Here is a 14,982-nt window from a genome sequence, read left to right on the forward strand (position 1 = left end):
TTGTCCCTACCGTGACCCCGATTTCCACGAAAGCCGTCGTCATACACGGCAAAGGGTGGTGCGGGCTTGGAAAAAACAAACCAAGAGACTAAAAGCACTGGCACATTCCTTCATGGTGACCTCTGAAGGAAGAAAAAACAAAATGAATCCTTAGTCGGACTAATTGGAAGCGGATGCCACCCGGGTCACTTATCGGGCGCCAATCTGTCGTTGGCCGACGTTCGTGACTGTTGATTGATGCTTTGAATAGCGACGATTGGAAGAAGAGAATCTTTCGAAAGCATGGATAATAGAAGGAGCACCACTTGCATTTTTAACACGATTTGTTTTTTTATAGCTCCTTTAACTTACATGTTTAAAGTGACAGAACTTTTTTGTAACAATAATTAAGAAAATGATTGTTTTTTAAACCGTTTTAAACAATTTAAAACAAATTGTAAATGAGAAGTACAGATGAACACACATTAAATATCCAGAAAACTTTATCGTGATTTTGACGAAGGACAAAATTTAAATCCCTGCCTCTACTGGCCGTTTGACCCTGTTTGTTCTCCTCTTATCCAACTGTGGCGATCATTCATTTTTTCTCCCGTTGATGAATTTCAGAACTACGTGTAATAAAAAAGAGATGGTCAGAACAACGGTCCCTAATGTAAACAGTTCTTGGTGACGGTGGTAATGATAATGAAGGAATTCGACCGAGAGAAAACATAGCCTGGTGGTGAGCTGTTTGGCAAACAATTCGTCCAGATGCTTCCGACGGGCGTATCGCCGTTTAGCTTTGATGGTGGGAAAGTGATACCGCACCGTGGAGATCCTGTTTTTAGGGTCCACCGGAATCCGCAGCGCCGCAATCTGATGTAAGCGTTGCCCGAAATGAATCGCTGTTGATGTTTAATGTTAGCCCACCCACTCCAGGACGGGTGTAAAAAAGTAACCATGGTCCCACCCTCCCCCTGTTTCACGGGTGGGTGGACATTAGTAGCGATGGCACTTTTTCCCCGGTCGAGTTTTATTTTTCACGCCTCGTCGACGACGCCCACCCTCCTACTTAGTAGTTGTTTTCCATCCCCAAACAAAAATCCTTCGAAAAGGATATGCGTACAGACGATCTCATTTTTCATCCAGATTTTACCGAAACGAACCCTCAGAGATAAGTATGCCACGCCCTGGTTTGAACAAGAAGAATGGGGTCTAGAACTACGGTCCAAGGGGGTGGGGGACTTGCTGGTGGCACTTGGGGTGGAGGAGAAAGTTAATTAATTGTAATGCTTAGCCCAGTCCATCCCATGAATCGCACACTCTGAATCAAGTGTCAGGACACAGGCAACCCCGAGGTAGTAAATATTCCCTCTGTCGGATGAAATCGTGCTCCATCGAGCTGCATAAAGGATTCTGTGGAGAATGCAACTGTGAAAGACAACAAGTATCGTAACGAGAGAACCATTGCACGGTACGTGTTGTTTGATCTTCAAACACCAACAATAGAGGTGGTTTGAACATCAGTAAGTTAAACCGCTTCGAGCAACAACTGGTCTTCGTATCGCTCCCACCGCAATGAAGTGTCAATTAATCAAACCGTAACACGCAATATATCAATAGGTATTTATGATATGTTGTGATGTTTACCTTAGCAGTATCAAAACATACCGAACAAAGGTACGGGTCCAATCGGCATAGCGATGGAAGTTATGGGATAGAAACAATCATCAACAAAGGAGACAGCTGCAATAAACAATCATACAGACAAACAATCGGTCAAGTATGCATAAATGGATTCAGATAAAATCAATTTAAGAGTTTCTTAAGCCATTTTTTTTCTTTAGTTTTTATAAACAGCAAGTTTTATGAATCATAAGTCTTTGATTTACGTTAACAACAACTATATTTGTTTTTCGAAGTCTATCTGAAAAATGTCGTGAATGTTGTACTCGGCTTAAAATGGTGCAAACGCTGTTTCTTAACACAAAGTCTTCCTTCCATAAATAGTGGAGAGAATTTTCAAAGATATTTTAGAGTTTAATTTGTTTGAACCACCCCTTCGGAAATTGGGAAGATTGACATTAAAAACAACATTTTGAGAAAAGTGTATGTACTGTACTTTTAAGCAACCTTACAAATGTTAACTTTAAGTTTACATTTCGTAAAACGTATTGACATAGAAACGTACAACCCAGGACATATGCAAGTGTTGTAGATGCCGATGTTATTTGTCTCTTATATTTTTCGCTTAATATGAACAGCGAGCGCTACAAACCTATTGTTATTCGATAATTTTTTGGTATACTTTGATATTGATTTATAATTGTAAATTTTCATCATTAAAGCACATTTAGAATACATTTTTTTGCTTTGTTTTGGTCTAATCTTTCCGTTTGAAGTGCCTTCACGGGCAACTGTTTCTTTTGTTCTATGCAGATTATTTTGCTCCACGCCGACCTCGTGCACAAAATTGATCAAAGAATTTAATAATTGAAGAGCGATTTCAAACGTATTTGGTGATCATGAAAAATCAAAAGATCAACATTTGTGATTTGCACTTTACATAAAATATAATTTATTAACAAGATAGATTTGATTCTGTCAAAAGAAGTAGACAAAAAAGCAATGAAAATGAGAAAAAAATAGGAGGCCATTATGAGCGCCAAGATTAAGATGATAGGGAATCGTTTTTAACTTGTTAAGGCAGAGTTGGTGAAAATGATGAATTTTTAAAGCTACATAGACAACAACATGCAACTAATGGAAAACATATTGTGTATTACTTATTAGATCATAGTGTTGTTATGAATTTCTACAAATAATTGGTCATCGAATCTGAATAAAATTTCGACCGGTAATTATAAAACACATCAAATGAAGTTAACATAAATTAATAATACTTATACTGAAAACTTCAAACATGTTTAATGGATTGCTAGCTCTTATAAAACAAATAAATCCAACTTTGGTCTTTGGTACATAAACATTTAGGGAAATGGAAAAGTTTGAAGGGGCTTGACTACCCGTCCGCTTTTAACCCCGAAATAGATAGATCCGTCTCTGTGTAGAAATAACATTTATTTGCATCCCCGTAACCTATTAGCCTTGAGTTAAAACTTGGTAAATGGCGGTGGATCCGAAACTTTATCTAACTTCGTCAGCAATCGATTGAAGTTGTCTTTTTGTCATCGTTATGTCATCAATTCACTATCTAACGGTGGGAATAATCACGGCAGGGATTGCAGATGCCACAACCAATCGATAGATTCAATCGTCCAAAATGACTCAAACGTCATTCGGGGTCGTACCATACGGCCACACGATGGACCCCGTAGGCGTTTGACGACTCAATAAACCTGCCCTAAATAATCATCGCCATCGTTGTCTGCGTCGTAGACGAAGAAGTTTATCTGCCTCCAACGTGATTACGAGCTCTAATTCGTGCGGCCTCGCCGGATCAACCGGATTGACCTCGGTTGTTGGTGTTGGTTGCGTGCTTGCTTGCTTGCTTGCTTACGACCACATTCCCCAGTGAACGAGGATGTTCTTTGCAGCTCCCTGATGACCTTTTCCAGCAGGTGCAACTCTGACTTGATTGAAACTGACCAAGCGCTTTTGTTTTTCGTTTCCTCCGCAGTCCCGACGGCAACGATCATCGGAGGGCCGGACCTGCACGTGGACAAGGGCAGCACCATCAACCTGACCTGTGCGGTCAAGTACAGCCCGGAGCCGCCGGCGTACATCTTCTGGTATCACCACGACGAGGTGATCAGCTACGACTCGAGCCGCGGCGGCGTGTCGGTCATCACGGAGAAGGGCGACGTCACGACGTCCCATCTGCTCATCCAGAACGCCGACCTGGACGACTCGGGCAAGTACTCCTGCTCGCCGTCCAACGCGGACGTCGCCAGCGTACGAGTGCACGTGCTGAACGGTAAGTAACGGGCGCGCCGGCACCGACACAATTCTCTACCACTCTCACTAAACACCACGCCACCACCACCACCACCACACACGCTTCTATTAACGCTGACATCAGTTCGGGCGGTCGTTTCAGGTGAACATCCGGAGGCGATGCAAACGGGAGGTGTCGGGGCACAGCGGGCCATCATTCCCTCCGACACCCGGGCGCTCCTGGTCGGGCTGCTGCTGCTCACGGTCGCCCAGGTCGTGGCCCGCCAGTTGCACAATCTTTTCGCTCCAACGCACCGCCGGACTCCGACGTCCACCGCTGCCCGGTCACAAGCGAGTCAACGTTCGGGTCTAGCGAAACCACTGGAGGCACCGACAACGACGACGACGACAACGACGACGTCCCTGGCGACTCCGACACCGGGGTCGGACATGCCACACTCGAGGCAAACTTTGCGCCCCAATCCGTGTGGCAGCGAGTTCCGGCGGCGGCTCGTGCGGTGCGATAACGAAAGATGATAAACCACTGTTTCGGGCCATTCGCACCGCCACCAAGGGCCCCGCTCACCGGCAGTTTATCGACGTTATGCGATTTTGTGGCCGTCTGCCTTCCTTGCTAGCCGGGTGGCAGAGGGCCAGCACTCCGTTCGGAATGGGAAAAACGGAACCGCAAGAACGGGAGGCCACCGGTCTTTATTGTGGCCTGGCGCGATAAGATTCATCCGAGGTACGTGGGGTCTGCTTTGTGCAGCCTTCTCGACGTCCCACCGACTGTGCGGTGGTGGTGGTGGTGGTGGATTAGAGCATGTCGTTTTTATTTTCTGCCATCTGCATTTGAAGTCTTATTTAGTTTCAGGGCTTTATCTGGCGAGATTTCGTTAGCGGGTCAATTTATTTTTGCGATGACTTTTTCGATCGAACTCTCTTCGTATCTTTCGTGAGAATAACAAATCTAAAGTTCTTAACTCGAACAGGTTTTTTTCTTTCTCTTAAATCATGCCTCAACACTTAATGCATTTGTGACCTCTTTCTAAGAAGCCACTTGTCAGTATCGAAAAAAATAGTAAAATTGTTAAGTGAGGGTGCGATTTTAAAACCAACAAATAAAACAGCCGCCCCAGTCGAAAACGATCGAGAATGGTACAAATCGGGTGCTTCGCGTAGCATGAAGCTGTTAAACAGATGAGCAGATGTTTGCAAAACCGAAACAAACTGTCTAATGGAAATGTTTTGTTCCGGTGAAGTGTTTTGTACGTTTTCATTCAGTTCTAGAGCGAAATGACGCTAGATGGGCTGTAGAGCCCATGCCACCTGTGTGAAAACCTCTATTTTTAAGTGCTCCCAGTCGCAGACCAGAAGCAAACGGATTAAGCGATTAAAAAACAGTGTGTAAGTGAATATATTTAAGAAGCGGCGATCACGCGGGACAAATCTTTTGCGATGTTGCGAAGCATCCGTGCAAACATTTACGCCAGCGCAACTAGATAAATCAATCAAATTGATAGTAGATAAGTGAACTGTACATCCACTGTAGTGATGTTGGCCGTCGAAAAGGGAACGATTACGAGAATGGTGTAAAAAAAAGAAAAACGAAAATAATTTAAAAAAATTTAAGTGAAAGCCGGAAGGATGCGGAAACTAGTCCTACATTCCAGACTCTTCGGCAACACTCAATAGAGGCATCCTAGCAAATTCCAATGTTAAATAGAAATAAACAAAACCAAGTGAGAAGCAAACAGTTGCATAGTTGAAAGGGGAAAATTTTAATCTTTACTATACATTTTTTGTTATGTTAAATGCTTCCGTGCGCACTGAAAAGCATAAGAGGTGCAAGTTCAAAGATATTGTACCTGCTTCGTAATTTCATTGGTCTGGTAACGAGTCAAAATACATTTTCCTTTAGTTTAACCTTTGGAACAAATGTATACAAAAACGTATTGCTGTTGCAATGTTGAATGCAGTTAATTTTTGTTATCTCAGTTTTTTTCTTTGTTTGTTTTTTTTGTTATCAATTCAACTGAATGGTTTAATTCACAACCACATCTGTAAATAAGCCGTGGCGTCGTATAAAAATTGTATCACACGTATATTCATTCACAAACCAACACTCGCCAGCAAAAAAGAAGCAACGAAAATGTCCAATCACTAAATCGAAATTTATAGTTTATGGTTGAGAGTTTAACATGAGCAAATGTGTGATGAAGGACTACGAAACACAGTAAAACACATTCAAAGAAGCTAAAATCAAGATCAAAAAGCATGAAAAACAAAATCTCTTTACTTGATTAATATAACAGAAAAATATGGAACAGAAAACAACGTCCCGATGGTTTAGACAAAAGAAATGTTGAAAGGTGAAGATTATTTTGACAGACAAATAGTTTTAAAAGACAGTTTTCATAAGTGGAACAAAAATCCCAATCAAAATTATTTGATTTATGAGCAAAACCACCTTTTTTGGCTTCTTACAAATACAGTCCTGATATGTCCTTAAATTCTCGTAATGGTTAAGCCATTTGCTTTACTGGTGGAAAACAAATCATCCAGCTGGTCTATAGTGCCGAAGTGGCAAACCCCCCACGGGGTGGTTCAGCATCGTAACATTTGACCCGCAAATTAGCTCATCACCATCAATCATCAACAAATTTTCCCCAAACCGGTCGAGCCAGCTGCTACCATGGCGGTTAGGGTGAGCGGTGTGTGCGGGAGGAAAAATCTATCGCCAAACAATTTGTCCATAATCAGCTCATTTATGGAAAACCATTAAAACGTCATCACACCCGCACGATCCGGGGGTTGAAGGAAAATTATCGAAACCGCACACTCCGATTCACTTAGCAGCTGCGTTTCAGTAACGGGTTTTCCCGCATGCGGTCGTCCCACGGCGGAAAAGGGGAAAGATCATTTTCAAAAACCCACGTCAAGGGATACACGAAACGCTTGGCGTGCTTATGATTTTCCTATATTCTTATTGCATACTAATGCGTGAGATTTTGTGGTCACGCAAACGAGGGGAAATCAAAAATGACGTTACACTTGAAAAGAGCCCGAAGAGAAACCGGCGGTTCGCCGCAGCGAAGCCCCTAAGATGGTGCTGGAAAAATCAATTTCCCTAAGACCACTCCCACATGTCTGGCACGTTTCAAACCCGAGAATGTTTCTTAAGCTGGCAGAAGTTTTTGTTTTTTTTTCTGTTGTTGCGTTTACTTTTCCGATATCCTCCACTTGATCCTTTCAATATCATTAAAGAAATATTGATGCATTAATAATTGATCGGTTTTGCTTCTTCGATAACGTCTCGAATGGCGTTATTTTCCTTCCACCATTGGGTGTTTGGCATGGCTTACGGGTTCTTACTTGTTACCCACATGCCATGGATGGATTTCGTTTTCGTTCATTTTTTTAGCAAGCCTTGTAACTTCGGTATCACGTTCGGTGCGTTTATTTGAGATTTTACTGGGACCCTTTTTGCCCGGGAACTGTTGCTCCAGATTTGCGGGGATCGAGATCTGGGCGTGGAAGAGAAAACAAAAGTCATACGTTGGCGTGTGCGTGCTGGAAAAAAGGGGGGAAACCCCAGTCAATCGATGCCTCTCCAACTTTCACTAGAAAACGGGCAGATTTACCAACTGGCACCCTCTCTGGAGGTTTAAAGGCAAAACCACAACGTTACGTTTACCGGAAACGAGGAAGTTTTTATTTGCCTGACTTTCGTACCCGTAACCAGCCATAATCTTTCTTGGTTCACGGTATGCTACACAAAAACTCTCTACTTTCTGCAATTTCATGCTTTTTGATGCTGCTTGCAGTTGGCAGATGAAGCCGAGCTTTCCGAACCGAGCAACATCTACTTCATTGTGAAAAACAAACCACCAGAAGCTTCATGGGAAATTGATAAGAATGTTTTTATTTTCCACTGCCCCTGTTCATTGCTTCGTACCGCGCGATCTTGGTTTTCGCTGGGAGTTTTGCCTAGTGCAAGATGTTTCGAGAAAAAATTCCCCCACAATAACGACGTGAAAGTGATGAGGGAGAACTTAATTTGAGTTTCAAGCTGGCGCCGGGGATGGGCGAGAAGAGGAGCAAGGTGGGGATGTAAGAAAATTGATACTGAAAATTGTTTAATCCCTACCAAGGGCTAATCAAAATTCCGTATCAATTTTCGACGCAAAGAAATCTTTTGTTTTTTTTTGCAAAAAGCGTCCAATAACAAAAAAGAAGAAGAAAAACACACGAAGGCCCGAGAATAACCAGAAAGCGTTTCGTTAAATCAAGAAAAGGTTCAAACCAACACAAAACACAAGTTGAAAAGAAAGATTAAAGGAGGATTAAATAAATAAGCAAACAAACGACCGAAAATATCGAGAAATATTTAAAAGAAAAACAATAACGAGGACAAAAATAAACTGTAAATACCATTATCATGAAACAGAAAAACAAACAATGAAACACAAACTTTCACACACGGACATAGAGATAGATGGAATGATCATTATGTTTAAAACACTACAAGGTAGGGGAACACAAAAAAGGAAACACTTAAAATGAATAAATCTTAATGGTAAAAAAAAGGAAGAGAAATGGCGAATACACCGCGAGGAAACGAGTGTACAAGCAACTACACTACAGGTGCACAAAAATCGAAACCCTTTCAAGCATTTTGTCATTTGTAAATAGGATAATGTATACATTTTCCAAGTAATGAAACCAACCATATAGCAACCTTGAAACTGAAACCATCAAACCGGTCTAGCAAAAAGGGAAGCGGTAAAAGGCCCGTAATGGGTTGTTGATGCTGTTGGAAAGAAGCGGCAAAGCAACGCAGGAATTTGCGCCGCAATTTATAAACAACCACACCGAGCTACCGATACAGTGTAACTGATGTAAAGTGATACAAACAGTGGTGTGGTGGACCGGAAGGGATGGGAGAAACTTAAAAGACACACAAAAAAAGAAAGAACGTACGTAAATTAAATAGTAGGGTGGCACGTTGCTGCAGCAACTGTACCGGGGTTGGAAATTGAAGACAAAGAATTAATAAATATAGCATCTGAGTTGATTATAAAACCATAAACTTGCGTAACATTCTTTTCGTCGAGGGGTGATATTTTTTCCATTTCACAAAACGAATGCCGAAACAACTACAGCCTTCATCACACTCCTTTTCCATCGTTTGAATCCACTCTGCTAAATCGACACTCCACCTCGACTAGCGAGCCAAGTTGGTTGAGCAAATTATGAACTTCTGCGTTCCGATTCCATCCTACTTCGTCGTTCCACGAAAGAGTTTAATACTTTTCTCACAGCTCACTTTTCAACTTGCCTGACTAGAGGCAGCAGTTATTAAAATGGACGGAATTTTATTGACCAACCATCCTCCGCCGGGACCTCCGGGATGGTAAGAATCTCCAGGAGACAGACAAACATCGGGGTTAAATGTAGCGCTAGTCTGGAGTGAACGGTGGAATTTTTCACCAGACCAGACTTTAAGCCCTGTCCTGCCATCCCGTACCAGAACACGGCTTTGTTAAGCTGGGGTTTTTCCTTTTCTTTTCCAGCACACTAATAAAACTGCATTATTTATTCATTTCGTGTTGCCCGGGGCAAATCCATATTAACTTCAGCCATTCACGGCATATTTGCGTTTATTGAAATACTTTAAGTTTATACATCATTCCGATGCGACATAATTGACAGCAACGACAACAAAAGAACAGGCAGCTCAAACATTTTAATTCATCGTAAACCCATGGAAAAGTGTTAAACAACATGTTTTAAGTTTTATGAGCGCCACGAAACATGAACGTAGACCTATGTTTTCTTTGCATATCAGACGTTTTTGATCGATTGAATGGATCCAATTCTAATTTCTTATTTAAACCGTTCCAACACTGTTCTGATAGTAAAATATAAATTAAAGTTATAAAAATTTCTAGAAGAAACATATTTATGCTGTGACACATATTTCTATGTTGACCAGAAAACATTCACTAACTCTTCAAAGCAAGGAAATATAATGTCTTGTTCAAATTCAACTTAAAATTCGATCTGAAAGATGGGTCACTCTATCGGCAAACCGTGAGTCACTTTTCCCTTCATCAGATGCTTAACGTTTCTTTCGAAAAAAATCAGCACAACTCCCCCACTTTAGAAATCATAAGTATTTCCCGTCAACCTTAAGCTAAGAATAAAAAACTGATGACACCAGGGAAAACGACGTTAAAAGGATGCAAACGAGGGAAAACTTTTTGCCCCTTTCCCACGGACGTTAGCTTATCCCCGTGTCAACTGAGAGGATTGAAATTTGTCAAATCAAACATAAAATTGTCCATTTTTTCTCGCCACATTTTAAGATCGGTGTGTTTGGGCTTCGGAGAAAATGGAAAGAAAAAGGGTCCCTTTCAATTATGATTCGATTGATATCGAACTGGCGAGGGAACGGTGGAGTTGTTTTCGTGCTTCCCATCAAAAGGTGCTTTAGAAACGGCATGAACAACTTTTTTTGCCCGATTTCCCCTCTGATCCAAGCATTTGAATAGCGACAAATGGAATAAACTTTGTAAGTATTTAACAATGGAAACCGATTAACATACGGTGATGCTTTGCAGAAGGAAAACCGTTCGCTAGGCTTTCGGTCCTTTTTCTCGTGCTGGTAGAACTTTTCTTAACAGAAGCACAATTTTCCATCTTTCTGTACGTCAACCGTAAAACCTTACTGATGGAGAGATGGTACACTAGTTTATAAAGATTTATTGCTTTACAGCTTTCAACATTATCTAAGGCCGATTGAGGAAAAACAGATTGCAAAGAGATTTGGGAATTTGACATGGGAACTTTTTTCAATCAGCGCTCCCCAAAGTAAGGACCCGAATTTCATACACACATACGTTTATCTTTTTATGCTTGCACTGGAAGTTGTGCCACTCACCCCTTAATATTACGCCCGATGTGATCAACCCATCGAGAAGGAAACATCGGTCCCGAAGTCGCTGGGACGAAAAATGGACGAACGAAAATCAATCTTTCGCTCCGACTCTTCGGCGAAAGAGTTGAAGCGAAATGAGATCATAATCCGGATCAACTTGCAACTATTCAATCTTGAAGGATCTTCTTTTTTTCCACGCAACTCTTACAACTATTTTTTCCGGTTCAATTCCTGTCAGCAATCGGAAAATTCGGACTGCGATTGGAAGCTGCCATAGAAAAAGAAAAAAAAGCACTGAACATTGGTGGAAAATGAGGTACATTAGCCCGGGGAGCAAATCAAAAGAAACGGTATGCTGTTTGCGGGGATTGGGAAAGATAAACTAGGATTTATTGGCCTTTCCTTTCCATTTGGTTGGAAAATGATCAATTTGTCTCGGCTGCAAAGCAGTCCGCCGGGTTGGATAACGTCGGACCAAGGGGGGAGGATACTTTCTTAATGCCTCGATATTTGCCAAACAATGAAGACAAATGACCCACTGAGTGCAAGCTGAAAAGGATCAGCCTCATTTTTGATGCCCAGAGGAAATGCGATGGGTTTTATTGCCATTTTAAAAGCGTCGACTGTTTATGTATCTTTTAAATTATATTCAATAAAAGTTTACAAATTATTCATAGATAAAAAAATAAAACACGATTTTTATTATTAGCTTATGAAGCATATCAATTTCCTTCTTCATTATAATAATAATAATACGGCTCAAAATGATTTATTTAACTTTCATGTTAGAATTTGTATTTTGTATTTTAAATTTTAAAACAGATTGTTTGTAGAATTCTTCTGTGCGCTTTTAATAGGAAACCTGTTAGTAATAGTACATTTCTCGTGCATTGCATGTACCATAGTATTCCTACCTGTATTATATTGAGCTTTTCACGACAACGCAGAGGCAACTAGGATGTTTTACCACATCGTAACAGCATTTCGAGCTGGAAAAAGAAAAGTTTTTCAAACTAACCGTTAGCAAAAGTGGATGAAAAGACAAACACAATTCTAGAGAATTTTTCAAAAAAAGCCGTTGGTTTCATTGAGCATATCGACGGACAGATTTAGACCAAACGTTCGTCGATTTTTGTACAAAAATAATATGCTACGAGAATGCAACGGCAGCACTATGCTGCGGTTGACCGACTGGATGGAACCGACCGTAAATCGTTGAATGTTAAAATTTGCAATAGGCTGAAGTTCAGTTTGCACTCGGTAAAATTTGCTCCAGGGCCCTAGAATACATAAAGCGGGTTTAGCAATACAGTCAGGACTTGCCCAGCAAAATACGCTTGCATGAAAAGCGCTCAAAAATTTTAAACAAAATTTTGATGAAAGTTCCTTGGTTTAAAACTGGTCATGTGAATGTATATTTTACTCCAACCAGAGCAGTTCCCTCGATTTTACTTTTTTTGCTCCTCGTGGGTATGAACATTTTACTATCTAAATTTTGATTGCTGTCTATAATTTCTATTCAATTAAATGAATAAACTTCTTCCATTTATGCCTTGCCTTTCAGTTTAATCAACATTATCTCAATTACGGCGGTACTTTGTTATTTATACGTGAAATAATTTTAATAATTCAAAAACTGAACAGAGCAAGGCTTCGGCGCGATGTAATAATATATTTCACATTATACTACAAGTTTCAGCCATTCAGCAAACCAGTTGAAGTGATATTAAAATACGTTCCTGCACTTCAGCTTAGAATAGACACGTCGTTTTTGCCGTGCACAAAACTGAAACATTTCCGCCGGTCGCCGCTGTTTTAGGTTGAATATCCGCGAATGGCTGAAGTTTTGTTCAAACACCGAAAACAGGCTTCAAGCTTTTTACACGAAAACCATAATGTTTACGCCGACAGCGGCAAAATTCTCTAGTTTAGTGCCTGGGATGTTAACTGATATTTTTGTTTTCCGCACAAACGTTAGCGGAAAATTACTTTGTTGAACGTATGTCGTTACTGGAACTGCAATATGCCACGGATGTTAAGAGGCATACTTAAACGCAATTGGCATATAAATTGCAGATACATGGAGCATGGGTTTGTATTTCATGCGTGAGTGTAAATTAATTATTTCTAGAAAGCTGTTTCGAATTTGAAGGCAATAAATATTCGTTGCTATAAAATTATGTGGAAGGAAGATTGTTTCAAATAGTGCATTGCATTAATATGTTCAAGAAGTAAAAATGATACAAATCAACCAAAACATATTTCATTAAAAAGAAAGACAATTATTTCGTTCGTTTGTTCAAGTGAAATATACTCAAATCAAAGCACATTTTAAAAATTTATAGGCAGTCTGCGATTGTTATTTCATTTCGAGTGTTCCTCACAATTTGCTCCGCACTTTTATGAGCTCTTAATATTTCCAACTCCACTACCTATTTTCTGTTTGTTTTTTATGTGTTGTACCTCAATTCTAAACCCTACTACCAGTTCATGCATTTTACAATGTCTGTCAATTTCATACATTTATCTATGCAAAAATATCCATCTACAATGTGTGCTCTGTTAAAAATTGCCGTGCATTTTCTGTTGGAGTTTTCATTTGCATGCCCGTTTTGAGCGTTTCGATCGGTTGAGAGGAATACATTTATTATTTAGAATTATTATTCATTTTGTCTTTCATCACTCCTAGATGGAATGTTGCATGTTTCGCTTTTTTCACTTGTTCATCAATTTTCCCGCGAAATGGATGAATTTTGTTAGTTGCCTACACATTGATCGCTATCCGAGTTGATTTCATAAATAAAGAATAACACGATTGCCTGACTTTGATCGTTATCTGTTGTCTTACTTTCAAAGTCTAGTTTTTCAACATTCTATTGCCATTCCATGCTGGTTTTTTTCTATCACCCAAATGAAGGAATGCAATAAAACCATTCAGCTGAACATAACAAATCATTGGAACTTTTTATTAACAACGGAAACGACTTTAGAGGCCTCTTTGTAGAAATTTTGTAAGTTTAAAAACATATGAAAAATTAAGTTACAAAAATGGTTGTTAGTGAATAATAACTTTTACATTATTAATATTTTCTGTTGGCAGTTCAGCTTCAATCTTAAATGATACCACCGGACAAAAATTGTGATAAAAGACATTAAAGGCAGAAATAACTATCTTTCGTACGAGTACGGATAAATTGTTCGATTTATGTTTTTCAAATTTCAACAAACACATTCGTCCTGCAACATCTTCTCGAAGCCGGTGGGAAAAAGTCTTAGAAACCACAGGGAAGCAACTTTGCAAGCGATGTTTGAGTATCAAGCACCATTAGGGCGCCTTCGGTGTGGCTCTAAACGCTGCCAAGAGAAGAAACCACTCGTGTCATCGCCGTTGGTGGCGGCAGGCTAGTCCCAGTGGTGGGAAGAAATCGTTGAAACTTCCTCGTACTCGATTTTGATTCTTCTGAGAGCAGTTTTGTATCAGCCGAGTCTTATTTTCCGTCGCATCTACATCACAACAATAGGAAGCCAAGGAAGAAGAAAAAAAAACCGACTATCAATATTTCAAACGTGTCTATCGTGCCGTAGATGGTGTCGATGATGGCGTTGAAAATAATGAGTGTGAACCAAGCCACCCCGCGTTGGAGGCGTTGGAGGTGTTGAACGGGAACAAATCGACACCGTGAGCATGCCCCCCACCAGGCGCTGATGGGAAAGATATCGATTGCTTCTGCTGGCCTACATTGCACTCGGTGGCTTCTTTTTCTTCCTTCGACATCTTCAAGGAGAAAAACGCCCACAACACACATGCCGGTACGGTATCGGGAGCTGATCATCATGACAAGTCGATAAAAGCGAAGAGATTGGAGGGCACAGAAAAAAAAAAAACAATAACAACCTTCTTCGACAATAATGCTGACGATGCGATGATGCTGGAAATGTGCATTAGAGTGGGAAGGACGCGAAGCTATGATTATTTCGAGGAATGTTTTGATATGGGTGTATCGATCTTTGTTCTACGATCTGAGAAACTTAACCTATTTAAAGGAGCACCCGATAAACGAATCCTCAACACATCCAATTGATAAAAAATACGTTCATAAAATAAAGAAAATCACAACTTTGCTGTCAGATTTAAGCGCTTGAAACATTACGGATTTATTCGA

General features: G+C 40.5%; 1 protein-coding gene across 1 annotated transcript in view; it reads left to right on the forward strand.

Moving 5' to 3' along the window:
- LOC131266568 (uncharacterized) overlaps window positions 1-4,413 on the forward strand; it is a 127,894-nt gene extending 123,481 nt beyond the window's left edge. Inside the window, exons 4-5 of the mRNA XM_058269139.1 lie at window positions 3,620-3,916; window positions 4,022-4,413. Coding sequence (XP_058125122.1) covers window positions 3,620-3,916; window positions 4,022-4,413 — 689 coding nt within the window. The remainder of the gene's footprint in view (window positions 1-3,619; window positions 3,917-4,021) is intronic.
- Window positions 4,414-14,982: the final 10,569 nt, after the last annotated feature.

Source organism: Anopheles coustani, chromosome 3 (assembly GCF_943734705.1).
Source record: "Anopheles coustani chromosome 3, idAnoCousDA_361_x.2, whole genome shotgun sequence".
NCBI lineage: Eukaryota > Metazoa > Arthropoda > Insecta > Diptera > Culicidae > Anopheles > Anopheles coustani.